The 16419-nt window shown below is 44.1% G+C and overlaps 1 protein-coding gene across 1 annotated transcript in view; it reads right to left on the bottom strand.

The window, feature by feature from the left end:
• Positions 1 to 16419, bottom strand: part of CTNND2 (catenin delta 2) — a 257170-nt gene that overhangs the window by 130242 nt on the left and 110509 nt on the right. The window contains exons 4-5 of the mRNA XM_027125377.1: positions 11252 to 11369; positions 5355 to 5540 (exon numbers count right to left, since the gene is read on the bottom strand). Of these exons, the coding sequence (XP_026981178.1) occupies positions 5355 to 5540; positions 11252 to 11369 (304 nt within the window). The remainder of the gene's footprint in view (positions 1 to 5354; positions 5541 to 11251; positions 11370 to 16419) is intronic.

Here is a 16419-nt window from a genome sequence, read left to right on the forward strand (position 1 = left end):
CAAGTTCTCAGACGATTATCAAGATCTAGAGTGTTCATTAGGTTTGCTGGTGATCGCAGAGTCAGAAGGTAATAAAATGCAGCACTGCCCTGAGAAGCGGAGGAACAGCCTGAACCACAAACGGAAAGAGAAGGGCTATGCAGCGCTCCTGGCTCACAGCAGCCGTGGGAAGCCAAGGGTCCCAAGAAGACAATGGATGAGGCTGGGACCACCGACTGGCAACAACCCCACAGCAAGAGCTAGAGGCCCAGTGGACCACAGCTGGACTGCCATTCAGCACAGCTGGTGCTGGGCCTTGGGCTAGATGTCAAAGATGGAAAGAAGACCCACACAGTCTTGTCCCTCAGAAAATTCTCCCTCTAGGAGATCAACAGCTGTATGTGACTGATAATGTGATGAGCATTGGAGGAGAAGTTTAAATAAAACCATGCAGATGCAGATGAGAGAAGGATTCACTTTAACTTGGGAGAACTCTTGAAAGGGTGAAAGTGATGTTTTACTTGGTTTTAAAGGATGATTCTCCAAGGAGTGGAAGAAGGGAAGGGGAATGCTGGACAGAGGAGGAGTGTGAGCATAAGTGAGGAGATGGCCTGCGGGATGCTGGGCTGGGCTGGGCTGGCTGGGCTGGGCTGGGCTGTGCTGGGCTGTGCTGGGCTGTGCTGGGCTGTGCTGAGTTGGGCTGTGCTGTGCTGTGCTGGGCTGTGCTGTGCTGTGCTGTGCTGGGCTGGGCTGGGCTGGGCTGGGCTGTGCTGGGCTGTGCTGGGCTGGGCTGGGCTGGGCTGGGCTGTGCTGGGCTGTGCTGGGCTGGGCTGTGCTGTGCTGGGCTGTGCTGGGCTGGGCTGAGCTGGGCCGGGCTGGGCTGGGTTGGGCTGGGCTGGGTTGGGCTGGGCTGGGTGGGGCTGGGCTGGGTGGGGCTGGGCTGGGTGGGGCTGGGCTGCTCTGGGAAAGCATGCAGGTTAAAGGCCTTGAGCTTCTGTGGAGACATGTCTATAGTCATGGAAGAAATTAAGGGGTCTTAAAGGTTTTACACGGAAGCCCAATACTACTGCTTTTGTGGATAAGATATCATGCTGATATCTTAAGTGAAACTTCCCACAATCTATGCATTTGGCATCAACAACCTAGAAAAGAGATGAAAAAGAGTAATAATACTTCTCTTAAATTGACCCCAGCTCACTAAACAAAGGTTATCAGGAGAGAGAGGAAGTTGATCATATAAAAATGCTGGATCAGAATCACCTTTGAATTCTGATAGGTTTACATCCTCACCCATGTGGATATATAAATACCCCTGTGAACTAAAAAATTCAGAGGTGATTCAAGCAGAAGAGAGATTTTTGAACTCTAGGAGATCTTGCTTGTTTTCCTTCTGTTTTTCACTGCGGGTTTCTCTGTACACAGTCAAGTTCACACAGAGTAGGTCTTGAAGGCCCAGGTCTGCTCATCAGACCATCAGCCAGCAGTATCCTGTTACCTCTAATCCACGTTTGAGCACCACTGATCCCCAGACACCATCGCAGGAACCTTGGCCACATGCCAAATCGAAAAACAAACAAAAATGCTTATTTCTACAAAGGGTGGGAAAGCAGCTAAATCAATTTTGTCTACTGCTATTTCCCTGGACCTCAATCTTCGGATTGCCACCCCTGCCCTGCTCTGCCAGGCTGCTGGCACAAAGCCCTGCCAGCAGCGGTGAGGACTGTGCTGGTGAGATATGTCTCTTGGCACATGGCATGTAGACTGCTTTGGCAGAGGGTCTAATTGAAAAGAGCTACTAGAGAAACCAGTCATTTCTTATAATTCAGCGATAGGCACTGAACACAAAGTCAGAAATTAATGAATTTGCAACGTCCTTTTGGACCAGAATACGATGCATAGAAGTGTCCAATACAGCCACACACAGGGGCTTACATCTGATGGTTCTGTATCACATATTTTCTTGAATTATCCCTATCAGGGATCTAAAAGAAAGTTTGCAAGATTTTTATTATAACTAAATCTGACCTGCAAGTATAGTATTTTCCAAGGGTACAGAATACCAATGCCCAAGGTGAAAGTCAACGTAAATTTCTGGAATTCAGCAAGTGACAGAGTCAATCACTAAACCAATATTAGGATTTTCATCACTTCTGCTTCCTGGTAAAACCTCTGGCTCCTCTGTCCTGGTAAGGATCTGCCGTGGATTAGACAACTTTTCATTTTATCTTATGCCTTTCTCTGAGGCAACTCAAATTTAAGAGAAAAAAGCATATACAGTTGCATAAACAAACACTGACTTGGTCCGTTAGTTCCTTTTTGGATATTATTTTAAAATAATATTTGAAAAGATTACAATTGTAATGCCCATTGTAGAAAATTTACAAATACATATAAGAAGAATCAGTCACTATCTTCCATCATCTTTGATGTACTGCACTTTTTCTAAAATAACGTATTTTTGTACATGCATATATTTTGAATTTGCATATGACACATATTTTACTAAACTGGCCAGGTTTTATCTGCATTATATCTATACCTATATACCTCTTTCTTCATTTCACTTTGTATTATACACTTTCTATAATCACTACCTATTCTTTAAAGAGACTGACTTTATGAGCAGTAGAGATTCCAGGGGATGTATTATATCTGACCATTTTTATAGCTGCAAACCTAACACTCCATCTGTTTACATCCTCATTAAGCTTGATACTGAATTTCCTGGCACTTCAAAATATTTTTATATTATGTAGGAGAACAGTTTGAAAACATTTTTTAAAACTATCATTTGGTTGAAATAACTTTGAAGCTTCTTTATAAACAACAAAGTTCCATTGTGTTTTAACTTACGGTGGTTTCAGCAAAACTTTCTTAAAGAAATTATTTTTTTCTCCCTTAAAAGAATATTGTAAGAAGAAAAATAGAACAGACTGTACTCATTTTCATTTAGATTTCAGGCAAAAATCCTAAGATTCTACTCATCATTTTAGTGTACTGAACTTAGAAGAGAGCTCACTGATGTCATAAATTATGGTTTGAAGTACAGCGTTCTGAGGTGGAATATCGCTCACCATGAGGTTTCATGGAAGCAGCTAAGCCCCTTGGAAGAAGGGCTCTATCTTGGCGTGATGTCCATGAATGTTCTCTTCTGACCCCTGGCTTCTCTGGACCCAATCAACTCCTAATCTCACCTGTCATTTGAAAGACCTCAAGCCACCAGAGCACACCTTGGCAGAGTTGGGAAAAGGGTTCAGTGTCAGGGCAGAATCTTACTAAAGGAGACACCAGGGCCAGGCACAGAAGCTATCAGAAGGCTGTGCTTCAAAATCTAAGCCATAGACTAAAGAGAAAACCATGAAATCAGAGTGAATTTAACCTCAGTTTAAAGTTTTTCTTTCTTTCTTTTCTTTCTTCCTCCCTCCCTCCCTCTCTCTTTCTCTCTTTCTTTCTTTCATTCTGCCTGCCAAGGCTAATGTCATATTAATGGACTTCCACAAATCTGATTTCCAAAGCTGCCTGGGCCCATCCCAGAGGTTCTGAATCATTAGGTTGTAGGTGAGATTCAGGTGATTTTGATCACAGGGTAGACTGTAAAGCACTATATTCTTGCCCATAGGCTTCTCTTCCTTTCAACTTTATTGAGCTTGCTTTCCAGGGTAAAGCAGTGTAGGGACTGGGCCCCAAGGTATACAATACCACAAAAGGAAACCATGAGAAGAACCCATGTACCTTTGTTAGGCCATCTTTAACTTATTTGATAATGAAAAATATTCAGAACCCATAATCGTTTGGCACCCTTAAGTACCAGGTAGGATAACTGAAGTGTGTGACATCACTTAGTATAATACTTGGCACATGGCAGGTGCTGGCTAACCACTGCATCCCCCCTGGTAGGAGGGTTCTAAGAGGCAGAATTAAGAACCATGGCTCGATACTCCCAAAAGGCTCCTCCAGTTCAGGGGGAGATGGAAGACACAGAGTACTGATCCAGGACAGGAGAAAAAGCAGGGCTGGGGATTTATTTCTCAGAGTGGAAGGTCACCGTCAAAGAGGCAATGAGCCTGTATCTCCTAAATTATAGGCGTGTTTAAGCTGCAACATACAGATCCAGAAGCTGTAGAAAGACCTGGAGCCTCAGGGGCTACAAGCAGCTTGAGAACTGGAACCTACAAAAATGCTAACACTGACACATTCAGGTTAAATGTAGGAATTATATTTAAGGACACATTCCCATTAATCCTTACCGTGAATAAAATAGTTCCTTTAACCCTCACTCGGAGTTAAACTTTTCCAAAAATAGTTTAGAAAATAGTGTGCTGTGACCTAAACAGATATTTTTGAAAATTTATTTTGAATTAAAAACCTGGCAAGAGAGCATGTTGGGGATTCTGTCCCACTTTCTCAGTCATCCACTCCTGAGGACAGTCAGATCTTGGGTTTATAGGACCCTCAGCAGCTGGAGATACAACCATAGCGTCCAGGGCAAGGCTGGAGGTATAACCACAGTGTCAGGGGAAGGCTGGGAACATGACCACAGTGTCCGCAGGAGACGGGAAGATCTCCGTAGCAGGGGTTTCTGGCAGCCACAGGACGGGCACTTTTTCTCATTACTCCCTTACCTGGGGGCCTGGTGGGTGAGGGGTTCTACCTCCCAGAAGCTCCCGAGGGGCAGGGCTGGAGGCTGTTCTGTTTTTGCCAAGGCTGAGAATCACAGCCTGTGGGCCTTTACTTCAATGCAGGGCAACCGACAGCTGCTGGAGGAAAGGCCGTTCCATTCTGAAGAGGCCTCTCCAGCCGGACAGCTATCTGGAGTAACCGGAATTGCCCCCCAAGGCCAAGCTTCTAATGGCATTCTGTTGGGAGGGCTGTGAATTATTCCGTTTTCCAACAATAAGTGCAAGATTGCATGTCCAAAAGTTCCCAAATGACCTATACAATATATGTTGGATTTCTGTGCCTCTCTCCACAGCGTCCCTTCTTAGACCACACCTATCCTTGTGCAACTGTACCACCTGCAAGGCACCCGCCTGGCCCCCGCAAGGACCGCAATAAATGTGTGCATCGACACAGAAGAATCAGCGCCTGCATCTGACTCGACTGTGTGAGCTGGAAACTTAGAGCTTGCCCTGGACTCAAGCGGCTCTTTCCCTTTTTGAAATTTCCTATCTTTGCGTGGCTGCAGAACCTGAGGGGAGTCATGTAATGCTCCACTGTCTCAGCTATGAAATCCCCACAGAAAGCCTGTGCAGAGGCATTAGTGATGTGACCGCGTGTCAGAAACGCAGAGCCCTGCACCTGCAGACACAGACGAAACATGCATGTTGTGATTAGGGCAAGGGAAGATTGCATGCAGCTGCGAGTCCCCACATCACCTGATCTTGAGATTTCTTTTTCTTCTTCTTCTTGCCCCAGCACCCGGAGCTCTCTGCATCTTTGCCATTGGCCTCACCACAGAGCAGCCCGTCCAGCTCATCTGTGCCCAGGTGCTGTCCCTGAGACGTTTCCGCTGCCAGCCGGTACGAAAGGTTCCTTAAAATGCACACACAGTTTTCAACGGTCTGGAGAATCCAAAAAAAAAAAAAGGAGGAGGAGTGAATAAAAACTAACCAGCACTCCTCCACCCAGAAAAGCGATCCGTCTTTACACACACATTTTTCTTTGGATGCATGTAGCCGCTGCCCCTAATGGCTCCCTTGACAGCCACAGTGGAAAGAATTTAGGGAAGCTTGGAAAAGTCCTAAGACATTTTCTCACCCCAAAGATACTACTTATCAACAAGAGGTCCTTTTCTAAGCAGCTGCCATTGATTGAAATTCACTTGTGAGCGAGGAAGAACTCACAACCACGAGAGGTCCCAGATGGCGTCCACTTACGGACAATGGCCGCATGGGGACTAGGGCTCTGAACCACCAAGAGCACAGACAACTGGATTTCTGTCAGCTCTGGGAGGGCGACATTAACATTTACCATCTACCAGGGCGCTTTCTGGGGGTGAAACAGGGCAAGAGGTGCAAACCAGGGTGGTCCCAGGCAAGCCGGGTTCTGTGTTCACCCGGGGGCATCCGTGTTTCCATGCTGATTTTCCTGGCAGGGGCGTTAAACAGTGGTTAAGGACACACATAGAGCTGGATACCTGTAGTGGTCTCTGACCACTGGCTGTGTGACTTGGACAGTGCACCCAATATCTCCGTGACCATAACCTGCTCTGTAAGACGGCCATGATAGTGGCCACGTTTTAGGCTGCTGTGTGGAATATGGGAATTAGAGTATTTACATGTGATAGGCAGAATAAAGCTCTCTGCCCCAAAGATGTCGACATCTTAGTCTCTGAAACCTGCGAATACGTTAGGTTATGTGGTGGAGGGAATTAAGGTTGCTAATCAGTTGGGGAGATTACCCTGGATTACCCAGGGGGGGCATGGAATCCTGAGGGTCCTATAAGCAAAAGAGGAGGCAGAAGAGTTAGAGTGAAACCCTGTGAGAAGGACGTGACCTGCTATTGCTGGCTTTAGAGATGCAGGAAGGGGCCGTGAGACAAGGAATGTGGGCGGCCTTGAGAAGCTGTAAAGACAAGGAAACAGATGCCTCCCTCAAGCCTCCAGAAGGAATGCAGCCCTGTTGACACGTTGATTTTAGCCCCAAAAGACCCCTTTTGGACTCCTGATGTCTAAGATGGTAAGATAATAAGTTTATGTTTTTAAGCTGCCATGTTTGTGGCTGTTTGTTATAGCAGCAACAGGAAACTAACCCGGTATGTAGGTACTGAGAAGAGTTCCTGGCACACAGCAAGTGCTGTACAAGGATCTATATCATTAACAATGGTGGAGATGGTACTGCTGGGAGGTCCAGAGCTTGTGACCTAGATCTAATGGGTCCATGATGGAGTCCTGGCTCTGCCATTTAATGAGCTGTGTGACCTTGGCCAAAGTGGGAAATCTCCCTGTGCTCCTACTTCCTCCCAAACTCCCCACTGCCAAATTGGAGATTAGGTCTCAACATACGGATTTTGGGGGAACCAAACGTTCAGACCAGCGCATCAACCTTTTGACCTTTGTCCTGGATTTGAGGAACCGAGGGAAGAGGAAAAAAAATACCAAATTTTTACAAAGGACAAGATAATGATGGAGAATAAATTGAACTGAGATAAGTTTTATTTTATTTTTTAAGTTTAAATTTTTTTATTGAAGTCTAGTTGATTTACAATGTCATGTCAGTTTCAGGCGTACAAAATCTGAAAAAGAAGAGATAAGTTGTCTTTTTAAAAGCATGCCAAGTTGGCTATCATTTTTCAGGCACCAACTGTGTGACAGACACCATTCAAGGCAGGGAAGATCGTTCCATTTTACAGATGAGGTCTGAAGCGTTCAGTAACTTATACCAGATGGCACCACTTTTTCTAGTCTTAGGATGGGACTGGAAGGGTGGTGAGAGCTGCCAGGTCCAGATCCTGCACTGTTCCCACCTATGACTGGGATCTGGTAAAAGGCGCTGTATATGTTTGACATGACTACTGTGGGCAGGAAAACCAAGCAGGAAAACCAGTTTTCAGGGTATATTTTGGGACCTTTGCCATTCCAAGCGTTTCTTGTCAGCTTCTCAAGGTTTCATGGGCTGCTAATCCCACAGGCTTTGAGTCAACTTGATCTTCTATTTCAAGCATCCTCTCAGCATCGAAAAAGGAACCGGCATGAAAGCAGGTAAACACAGGACAATACATGAAAGGGAGAAAAGTCTCTCCCTGAAAAGAAAATGTTATGGCCTAAGTCAGAACGATTTTTAAATCAGCTCAAACTGATTTTTCTTACATCAAAGACTTGGGAGAATAAACTCCTTTCTCATACTGCTGTTCATCTTCCCTGGGGCACCTCCATGCCTCTGTTTAACAAATGACCACTGGGGAATAGATCTGCCGTTTTGAGAAATGTCTTATAATCTACCTGTGGCTGAGGGATGATTTTGAGAGAAGCTGGATGGTGGGGAGAGGAAGGAGAGACAGAGAGGGGATGGGGAGGGCGGAAGGGAGACAGAGGAAGTGGTAGAGAGGGATGGATGGGGGTGGCCCCAGGGGTTGAACTTATCTCTCCTTAAGCTTGGTTTGGGAGGGTTACCAAGTCAAGAGCTTTTCTCTGCAGGGGCAGGAAAAAAAGAAAAAAAAGAAGACTGCCACCGCCCTCCTTGGGGACACCAGCAGAAGGTGGGTGGCAGCTGGTGGTTTTGGTTTCCATATCCATTGCCGTCAACAGAGCTTTCAGTAGCTCCTCTAGGTCACCAGGGTCATTTTGACTCCTTATTTTCTATTAGAAACGGCTAATTTGGAAGCTGTCTGTAGAACGCTCCACCATATGTTACCCTTTCAACAAACTGTTCCAGTTACCAGGAGCTGAGCTGAGAGCGTGCGTGGAATCCAGGCTCTTGCACTCATTAACTTCGCTGGCCTCAAAGACAGCGTGCACACATTTTTCCCTCCTCTAACTTGTCACTGAGAAAGCCCAGAAGTGGCCAAGAAGAGGGCCGAGTGGAAAGTGATGGGACAATAATAATACGTTAAAACTCAATAGCACATGCTGGCCAGCAGAGCACTGCTGAGTAGTTTATCACATTTGATCCTTTCAACAGCTATAAGGATCCTCCTTGTCTCAAAGCTGAGGTCACCCGGGTCCTGTCCTTGGTCATCGGGAGGACGAGATGGCACGTTTTCCAGCACGCTCCCGGGGCCAAGCTCAGTGTTCTTGCTGCTCAATCAGGAATATCTGAGTCTTCTGTTTTTTCTTCTTTTAATTTTTATTTTCTATTGGAGCATCATTGATTTACAACGTTGTGTTAGTTTCAGGTGTACAGCAAAGCGATTCAGTTATACAGATACGTGTATCTATTCTTTCTCCAATTCTTTTCCCATTTAGTTTATTAAAGAATATTGAGCAGAGTTCCTTGTGCTGTACAGTAGGTCCTTGTTGATTATTTAGTTTAAATATAGTGGTGTGCACATCAATCCCAAACTCCCAATTTATCCCCTCTCCCTCCCATCTTTCCCCTTTGGTAACCATAAGTTTGTTTTCTAAGTCTCTAAGTCTGTTTGTAAATAAGTTCATTTGTGTCATATTTTTTAGAGTCTGCATATAAGCGGTATCAGATATTTGTCTTTGTCTGACTCACTTCACTTAGTATGAGCATCTCTAGGTCCATCCATGTTGCTGCAAATGGCATGATTTCAAGGAATATCTGAGTTTTCTGACTCCAGCCCTAAGTGGTCCTCAGTTTTTCAGTTTCCTCTTTTGGGGGAAATGTGGACGGACATTAACAAGGAGAATCTCCAAGGTCTCCCGAGAGACGGAGGAGTCTGGTCCTCTGACACATCAGAAGAAAGATGTGCGTGCTTCACAGCACTCTGATTTTGGACCATGCTCCTGAAGGCTGCCTTACCCAGTGGTGGGCACTGGACCAAGACAAGAGGCTGTTGACTCTTACTTTATTCTCAACTCCAAGGCCCAGACACTATTAAAGCTTGCTTGGTATCCATAGGCTTAGCATCCCCTGCGTTAGTCTTTACCACTTTGAATATTAAGATCCTAGCATTGCAGCTTCTGTGAATTATGAATTACCTTCAGTAGCTCTTTTCAAAATTCCTCTATTATGTTAACAGGTATCTGTAAATACTCAAGACATCTTGACTGGTTGCTTCTTCAGGGACTTAATTTTCCTGTCAATGATATTAAAAGGTCTAAAATGGCTGTTAAGGGCATTTACAAGAGAGGTTGATTAAATCTTTTCTATCATATTTCACTTTTGAAATTGATGTCATATACGGTAAATGAATGGATGCAAATGTAACTGAGTGGCAGTGATAAAATGACAGACAGTGTCATAACTGGAGTCAGCTGGTACTCAAAGGGCTAGAGTCCCAGAAAATATCATGGGTCCTAAACTTTAGGGAGTAGGGCTCAGGCATCAGGAATTTTCTAGCTTTTCTAGTAATTTAGTTTTCTAGTTTTTTTAGTAATTTTCTAAATTTTTCAGTCACTCTAATGTGTAGAGAAGCGCCATGGCAAATCATCCCCATGCCAATGAGTAACTAAATGGATGAAATCACTCTTATTTGTTCTTTATCTGACCTTACAACTAAGTTACATTATATCGTATTCCCGACTAGTGTCCATTTCAAAGCTGTATCTACTAGGGCGGTTCTCAATCCAAGATGCACATCGAATCACCTGATGAACTTTCAGAGGAATAGAAATCGGAGACGAGAGTTGGACACTCAGATTCACTCAGGGGGCTGTGATGGGGTCTAGGCACATGCATTTATTAAATGTTCCAAAGGCAATTCCGAAGAAGAGTTGGTATTAAAAACCATGGGATTGAGGCTTTGGTTCAGAACCAGGGCCAATTTTTGGCTCCCTATGGTATATCTGGCAATATCTGGAGCCATTTTTGTTTGTCACAACTGGGCTGCGGGAAGGATGCTACTGGCATCTAGTGGGTGGACCCAGGGATGCCGCTCACCATCCTACAGTGCACAGGGCAGCCCCCAGCAGAGAACTGGACCCAGATGTCAACAGAGTGGCTCTGGAGAAGGTCTTATTAAGGTATCACATGTATTAAGGTCTTATTAAGGTATCACATTCATCACATGTATTACTTGAAAGCATCAGTAAAGTCTGTGTTGATATCGGGATATTATGAAATGACAAATTTTTTATTGAAAACGAACCAAAACTCATCAAAAGACAAGTGAAGACAAAACAAAATAGCTCAGCGCTGGTGAAGCCCATCCAATTCTATTTTGGTTTGCGAACTAAAGCACTGAATGGACGCTGACGATGGATGCTTTGACAGGCTCGTTTATGTAGCATTTTGACGGCATTTATTTAGACTTCATCAGGCATTCCTTGCATGGCACTGGACAAAATTAAGTTGTTCAAGAGCTATCGTGTAAGAATATAGGATTATTCAACTCTCAGGTAGTTTTAATATTTCTTTTTCTTTTACCAATGGATTTTAGAAAATAAAGCTAGAAGATTGTGGGCAACCTGGTATGTGAGAGTTTATACACTCATCTGGAACATCTGTAGTTACAATAACTTAATCTAAATTTTTATTCACTACTAATCAAGAATTAAGTGTCTAGTTCTAGGCTAGGATTAAACGTTGATATAGATCTCAGAGTGAAAGTAGTAAACATAGCATTAACTCTCCATCCTTGTTAGCCACTGTTTGGTCCCCTGGGCATCCTTCTTCTCTAAGATGCTTCACCTATGCAAATTCAACAAACCTTGCTATCGATCTCGCTGCTCCCCAGCGCAGACTGAATCACGTAGAGCAGCGCATCCGTGAGCCCATCACATTCCCGCATCCTCCTGCGGGCCTCCTCTCCGGCTGAACTAACATTCCTGCAAAGCAAAAGGATGTGTCAGCGCCCTTCACGGTGGTCACCTCCTCTCATAGTTTTAATCAAAACACTTTCCTTGCCTTTTCAGGTTTACCAAGAATATAATTTAATCGGGGGGGGGGATGGCCTCCAAAAAAGCATCCTGGAATTAGGTGAGTCACAGATATCTGCAAGGAAACTCTCTAAATGGAGAATGCAGAATTCCAAACACGTGATCCGTGAGAGTCCTGTGACTGCTAAGAAGGGAGACTTGGGCCAAGTCTTCAAGGTCTGCTTCCTTTACAATCGACCAGGGAATCAGAAGCTCTTTGATTCAAAGGATTCTTCTTCTTTGAGAAGTTTGAAATACTTTCCAAACACAAAGCTTTTCAACTTACTGAAGTATTTGAGAGATCTAATTTCACCTGCTTCAAAAAGATACCTACCTTGGCCCTGCCAGAGGTAAACTTCTAGAAATTTATTCTAAGAACACAGAGATTTCTGTGAAAGTTTAGTCATCGGGATGCCTATGGTACCTTTTATGGGTAGGAGTTGCCCAGACTCCTTCCTACAATGGCACAGCCTGAGCTAAAGCCAACAGAAGGGGCCCCTTGTAATGAAATGCATGGCTGGGAGACAGAGAGAGCTTCCAGAAGGTACAAAAGACATGAGACAATCTAGTCAAAGGTGAATCTTTTGGGTGCTTTTAGTTATTCCACCTGAGAGGGTGTTCTGGTCTTCCTCTCCAACCGTGATTAAGGATTCAGTTCCAGCAGAGAACTTTTGCAGTAACTGAATGAGAGACAGCACAGGCTATTAGAGGGATGCTGGAGGAGATGAGTTAATGAAAGGTACAAAGGGCCTGAAAAAATTTAGAAACTGTGGGGAAGGGTGATGGAAAGAGAGAATGATCTAGGTAGGGCAATGGTTCTCAAGCTATGGCTATTATCAGAATCACCTGGAGGGCGTGTTCATGGAGATAGCTGGGCCTCACCTTGAGATCACTGGTGGAATCTGGTAATTTGCATACTTGGTGATGCTCACACTGAAGACCTAAACTAAAGTAGCTCTAACTCTACTTCTAGGGGGAGGGTTTGGTTGGGGAGGGTAGTGTTCTTCAGTGACTGCTGGGGCCAGCCATGGGGCAGATTCCAAGAACCTGTGGCCTTAGAGCACACAGGAGTAGCTGAACAGAATGAATCTTCAAACTCATGCTGTAATTGACACAAGTGTTCTCATTTCATTTTTCCAACATCTTTCCCATTATACTTCATTCTGTTTTACAGATAAGAGAACTGAGGCTCAGACAGGTAGTCCAAGGCTACACAGGTAGTAAGCGGAGAAGCTAGAACAAACCCAGGTCTGTGAAGGACAGGAAAGCAAAGGCTTCAGGCTTGGTGTACAATACGGACTATACCTTTTAGGAATTAAATCAAAATAAAATAGGCTCAATGCTAAAATGCTACTGAACATAAATGTTTTCTTTAATATCTAAAAAGTTCTGCAGACGTGTTTAAAGACGATCTATCAGTGTTTTAATGTAACACTGGGAAAGGTTATTCAATTCACATTAGTATTTTTGGCATTTGCTGATCTTAAAATATAAACAAAACTCCTCAGTTCCTTAGATAACGTAACTGAGCAAATACTGGCAGCATTTTTATGGAAAGTGTTATAGAATCTGCCTTGGGGTGGCGAACCCTCGTTCTGACAGCATCTCTGGGAGGGAGGAAAGAAATCTTTTTGCAAAAGAAAAAGTGGTGAGAGCCACTCTGGTATTATTATTAGAAGGATGGTCTTTGTAAAAGAGCATTTTTAGAGCATTTCTCCTTGAAATGATTTTCACCAGGTCGAGCTTTGACACTGTTAGCGTACTAGGTTTGTCAAAAATTCCAATCATTACAGCATTCAAAAAGAAAAAAATTCCAATCAGAACTCTTTGGTCTGAAGAACACTGGGTGCAACGTATGACTGTCAGTCTTAAATCCTGCCTCTTTGTGCTTTGATGAGCTCATGTTTCCAAAGACAGAAGAATGGAATTTGGACTTGAAAGAACTGTAGGGATAGCTCATGTGCACCTTAGTCTCGAATATCCTCTAGCCTTTCCCCTTATCCACGAATGCTCAGTCTTTCCTTTGAGTGGCTTCACGATGGGGGCAGGCTGCCTCCTGATTCACAAATAAACATCCTCACGATCAGTCCTATTTTCACTGGTAGTCAATGAATGGGCAGGGGCAACCGATGGGAAAGACCAGGAATTAACAACTTTGTCAACGTTACATGTTTTCAATATTAATTTGAGCATTTTCTTACTCTGCTTTGTTCTAGTCTAGTCTCCTCCACAATTAAAAAAAATTATTAACTGCCTACTATATTAAAATATGTAAGATATTACATATTAAAATGTGTAAGATACTGAGAAATGAGAAAGACTAATATTATAAGTTAAGGTCCCAGTAGGGAAGAGGAAGTAATTAGGACACACACATAAACACCACCCCTCACAATGATACAGAGGGGAGAGTGCAGTTACCACAGTGTCTGCAGGTAGGATGAGGCTCCATATGTATTTTTAAGTGAACTGAGGTGTGAACACGTCTCTCTTTCAATGAGTAACTGTGTCCTTCAAGCCTTTGGGGTTGGGTTTCCGCTTTTTATCAACTATTCCCGAACAAGTGAAACATATCACAAGATTACCTTTGGTTGTTCACTCTGGAGGAGAGGAGGTTTCCTTTCCTTGCTTCCCCCCCACCCCCGTCCCAACACAAAATTTACTATACTTGTGCGTTTCACTGTTTAAAAATAAAAATCCCAATAGCCTTATGTGTTGGTCACTGAATAATTAGTTGTAATTATGGTCCCAGGTAGGTATCTGATAAAGAGCCCATGTCCAACCTACAAAGTTCCTCCTTCCTGTTGTACTTAAATCATCTTCTGCTCATCTTGAGGGAGGTGATTTCCATGTCTGGCTAGAAACTGGTGCAGCAAAATTCTATGCATAAACGTAACACTGAAACAAAGACTTGTAATTATTTTGTAAAAAGCACAATGATGCTATAATATCTACTCCTTAGAAATAATCTCTATAATCTTGATTGAACTGACAGTTGCTATGTCATTTCTGCTTAAAGTAGATTCTATAATCTTTTTATCTAATAGATGAAAAATAAACACGAATTATTATATCTTACAATTAAAAGATATAAAATCTCTTACAGTCTCTCTTATTCAAAGGTAACTAGCTAAACTGCTCTATTTTCCCTATCTTCAGTGCTGTTTCACATCTCATTACTCAGAGACTTCCTCACTCGTTACGCTCATTAAAAAAAAAAATTCAACATACAGTGCTCATAGGATCCACAGTGGAACTTACACGGAAGGCTTTGGTTTGCATGATGCCACTTCAGACGGTCAGGATAGGGGGGATCAAATCACACAGAAAACCAAGGGATGAGATTTTGAGTAATCAAGCTACTTGAAATTAATCTCTCCCTTCTCCGTACTCCCTTAGCTCTTTGAATCTCCATTATTGATCACCATTGATTTTGAACTAGAACTATTTAGGCTGTGACCTTATTGCTGCCTTGGGGCCTTCAGGAGGGTATTTGTATACCCAGCATGCAGCTGAGTGCCCAACACGTCCAAGGTGCTCACTGCCAGGTGGCTATTACATGCGTATTCAGCTCTTCCGTGGGATTGGAGTTCACATGCAGTCCATGACTGATTGACCTCTGTGCTCCACGCTCATTGGGTAAGTATCAGATGTCTGTCACACCATGAGTGCAGCCTTCTCACCTTGTGGTTTATTCAGGTTTATCCTGGATTATTCAGGGCTGTCTCAATTTGCAAAGAAAGATAAAGCAGTTGCAAAGTGTATAACTTGGGGGACGAAACTTGTTCAGTTTGAAGTTTCTTACGCTTGTTAATAATATTGACCATCCACACCGTGTGTCGAGCGATGTGCACAGTTTCGCCACCTGAAGCCAACCAGGCTGTCCCAGTGTCACACCCACCTCACCCTCCGGCTTGTAGGAAGAGTTCTCTAGTTTAAGATTAGTTTGTCTTGCTGCGCTCTCTGTTACCTCCTCTCCTCTCCACCCCACCTGATCCTTGGGCCTTTATAATCTGGCCTCTATAGGGGGTCATCTCATACCTGGCCCACCCCCAGCCCCTGGAGTCCTGGGTTCCAGCCCTGCTAAAACTCCGTACCATCCTTCCCTACAGCCGCGCACAACTCTATGCTGCCGCTCATTGGGCAACTTTGTCTCATTTCCCAATTTATAATCAGCAGAGCCCAGATGCTGGGTCTCTGCAGGATCTGGGCTGGGTTCCTGAGACTACATACAGGTGTCAAGAGTGGGATGGGGCTGCCAGAGGGCTCTAGAGAGCGGAGCAGAGATCGTTTCAAGAAACACAGGTAGTCGTATGCTAACACATATATATGGAATTTAAGAAAAAAAAAATGTCATGAAGAACCTAGGGGTAAGGCAGGAATAAAGACGCAGACCTCCTAGAGAACAGACTTGAGGTTATGGGGAGGGGGAAGGGTGAGCTGTGACAGGGCGAGAGAGAGTCATGGACATATACACACTAACAAACGTAGTAAGGTAGATAGCTAGTTGGAAGCAGCCACATGGCACAGGGATATTGGCTTGGTGCTTCGTGACAGCCTGGAGGGGTGGGATAGGGAGGGTGGGAGGGAGGGAGACGCAAGAGGGAAGAGATATGGGAACATATGTATATGTATAACTGATTCACTTTGTTATAAAGCAGAAACTAACACACCATTGTAAAGCAATTATACCCCAATAAAGATGTTAAAAAAAAAAAAAAAAAAAGAAACACAGGTAGTCTAGAGGTAAAGCTGAAATATGAAGTCACACACTGAGTAGGGCCTTGATGCCAACCCATCAGGACAGGCAGGGGGAGAGGCAGGATCCACCACAGATGACAGCACAGAGGAGACCTGATGTTCAAGCTGGTCCCTCCATGATGTGGAGGAGGGATGGGATGCCTCCTCTTTCTGGTTGTCTGTTCCTTGGTCCCCAGTGCATAGCACTGATGAGGAACTC

This window comes from Aethalodelphis obliquidens, unplaced genomic scaffold (genome assembly GCF_003676395.1).
Source record: "Aethalodelphis obliquidens isolate GAN/ISIS:26980383/991018 unplaced genomic scaffold, ASM367639v1 scaffold29, whole genome shotgun sequence".
Lineage (NCBI taxonomy): Eukaryota > Metazoa > Chordata > Mammalia > Artiodactyla > Delphinidae > Aethalodelphis > Aethalodelphis obliquidens.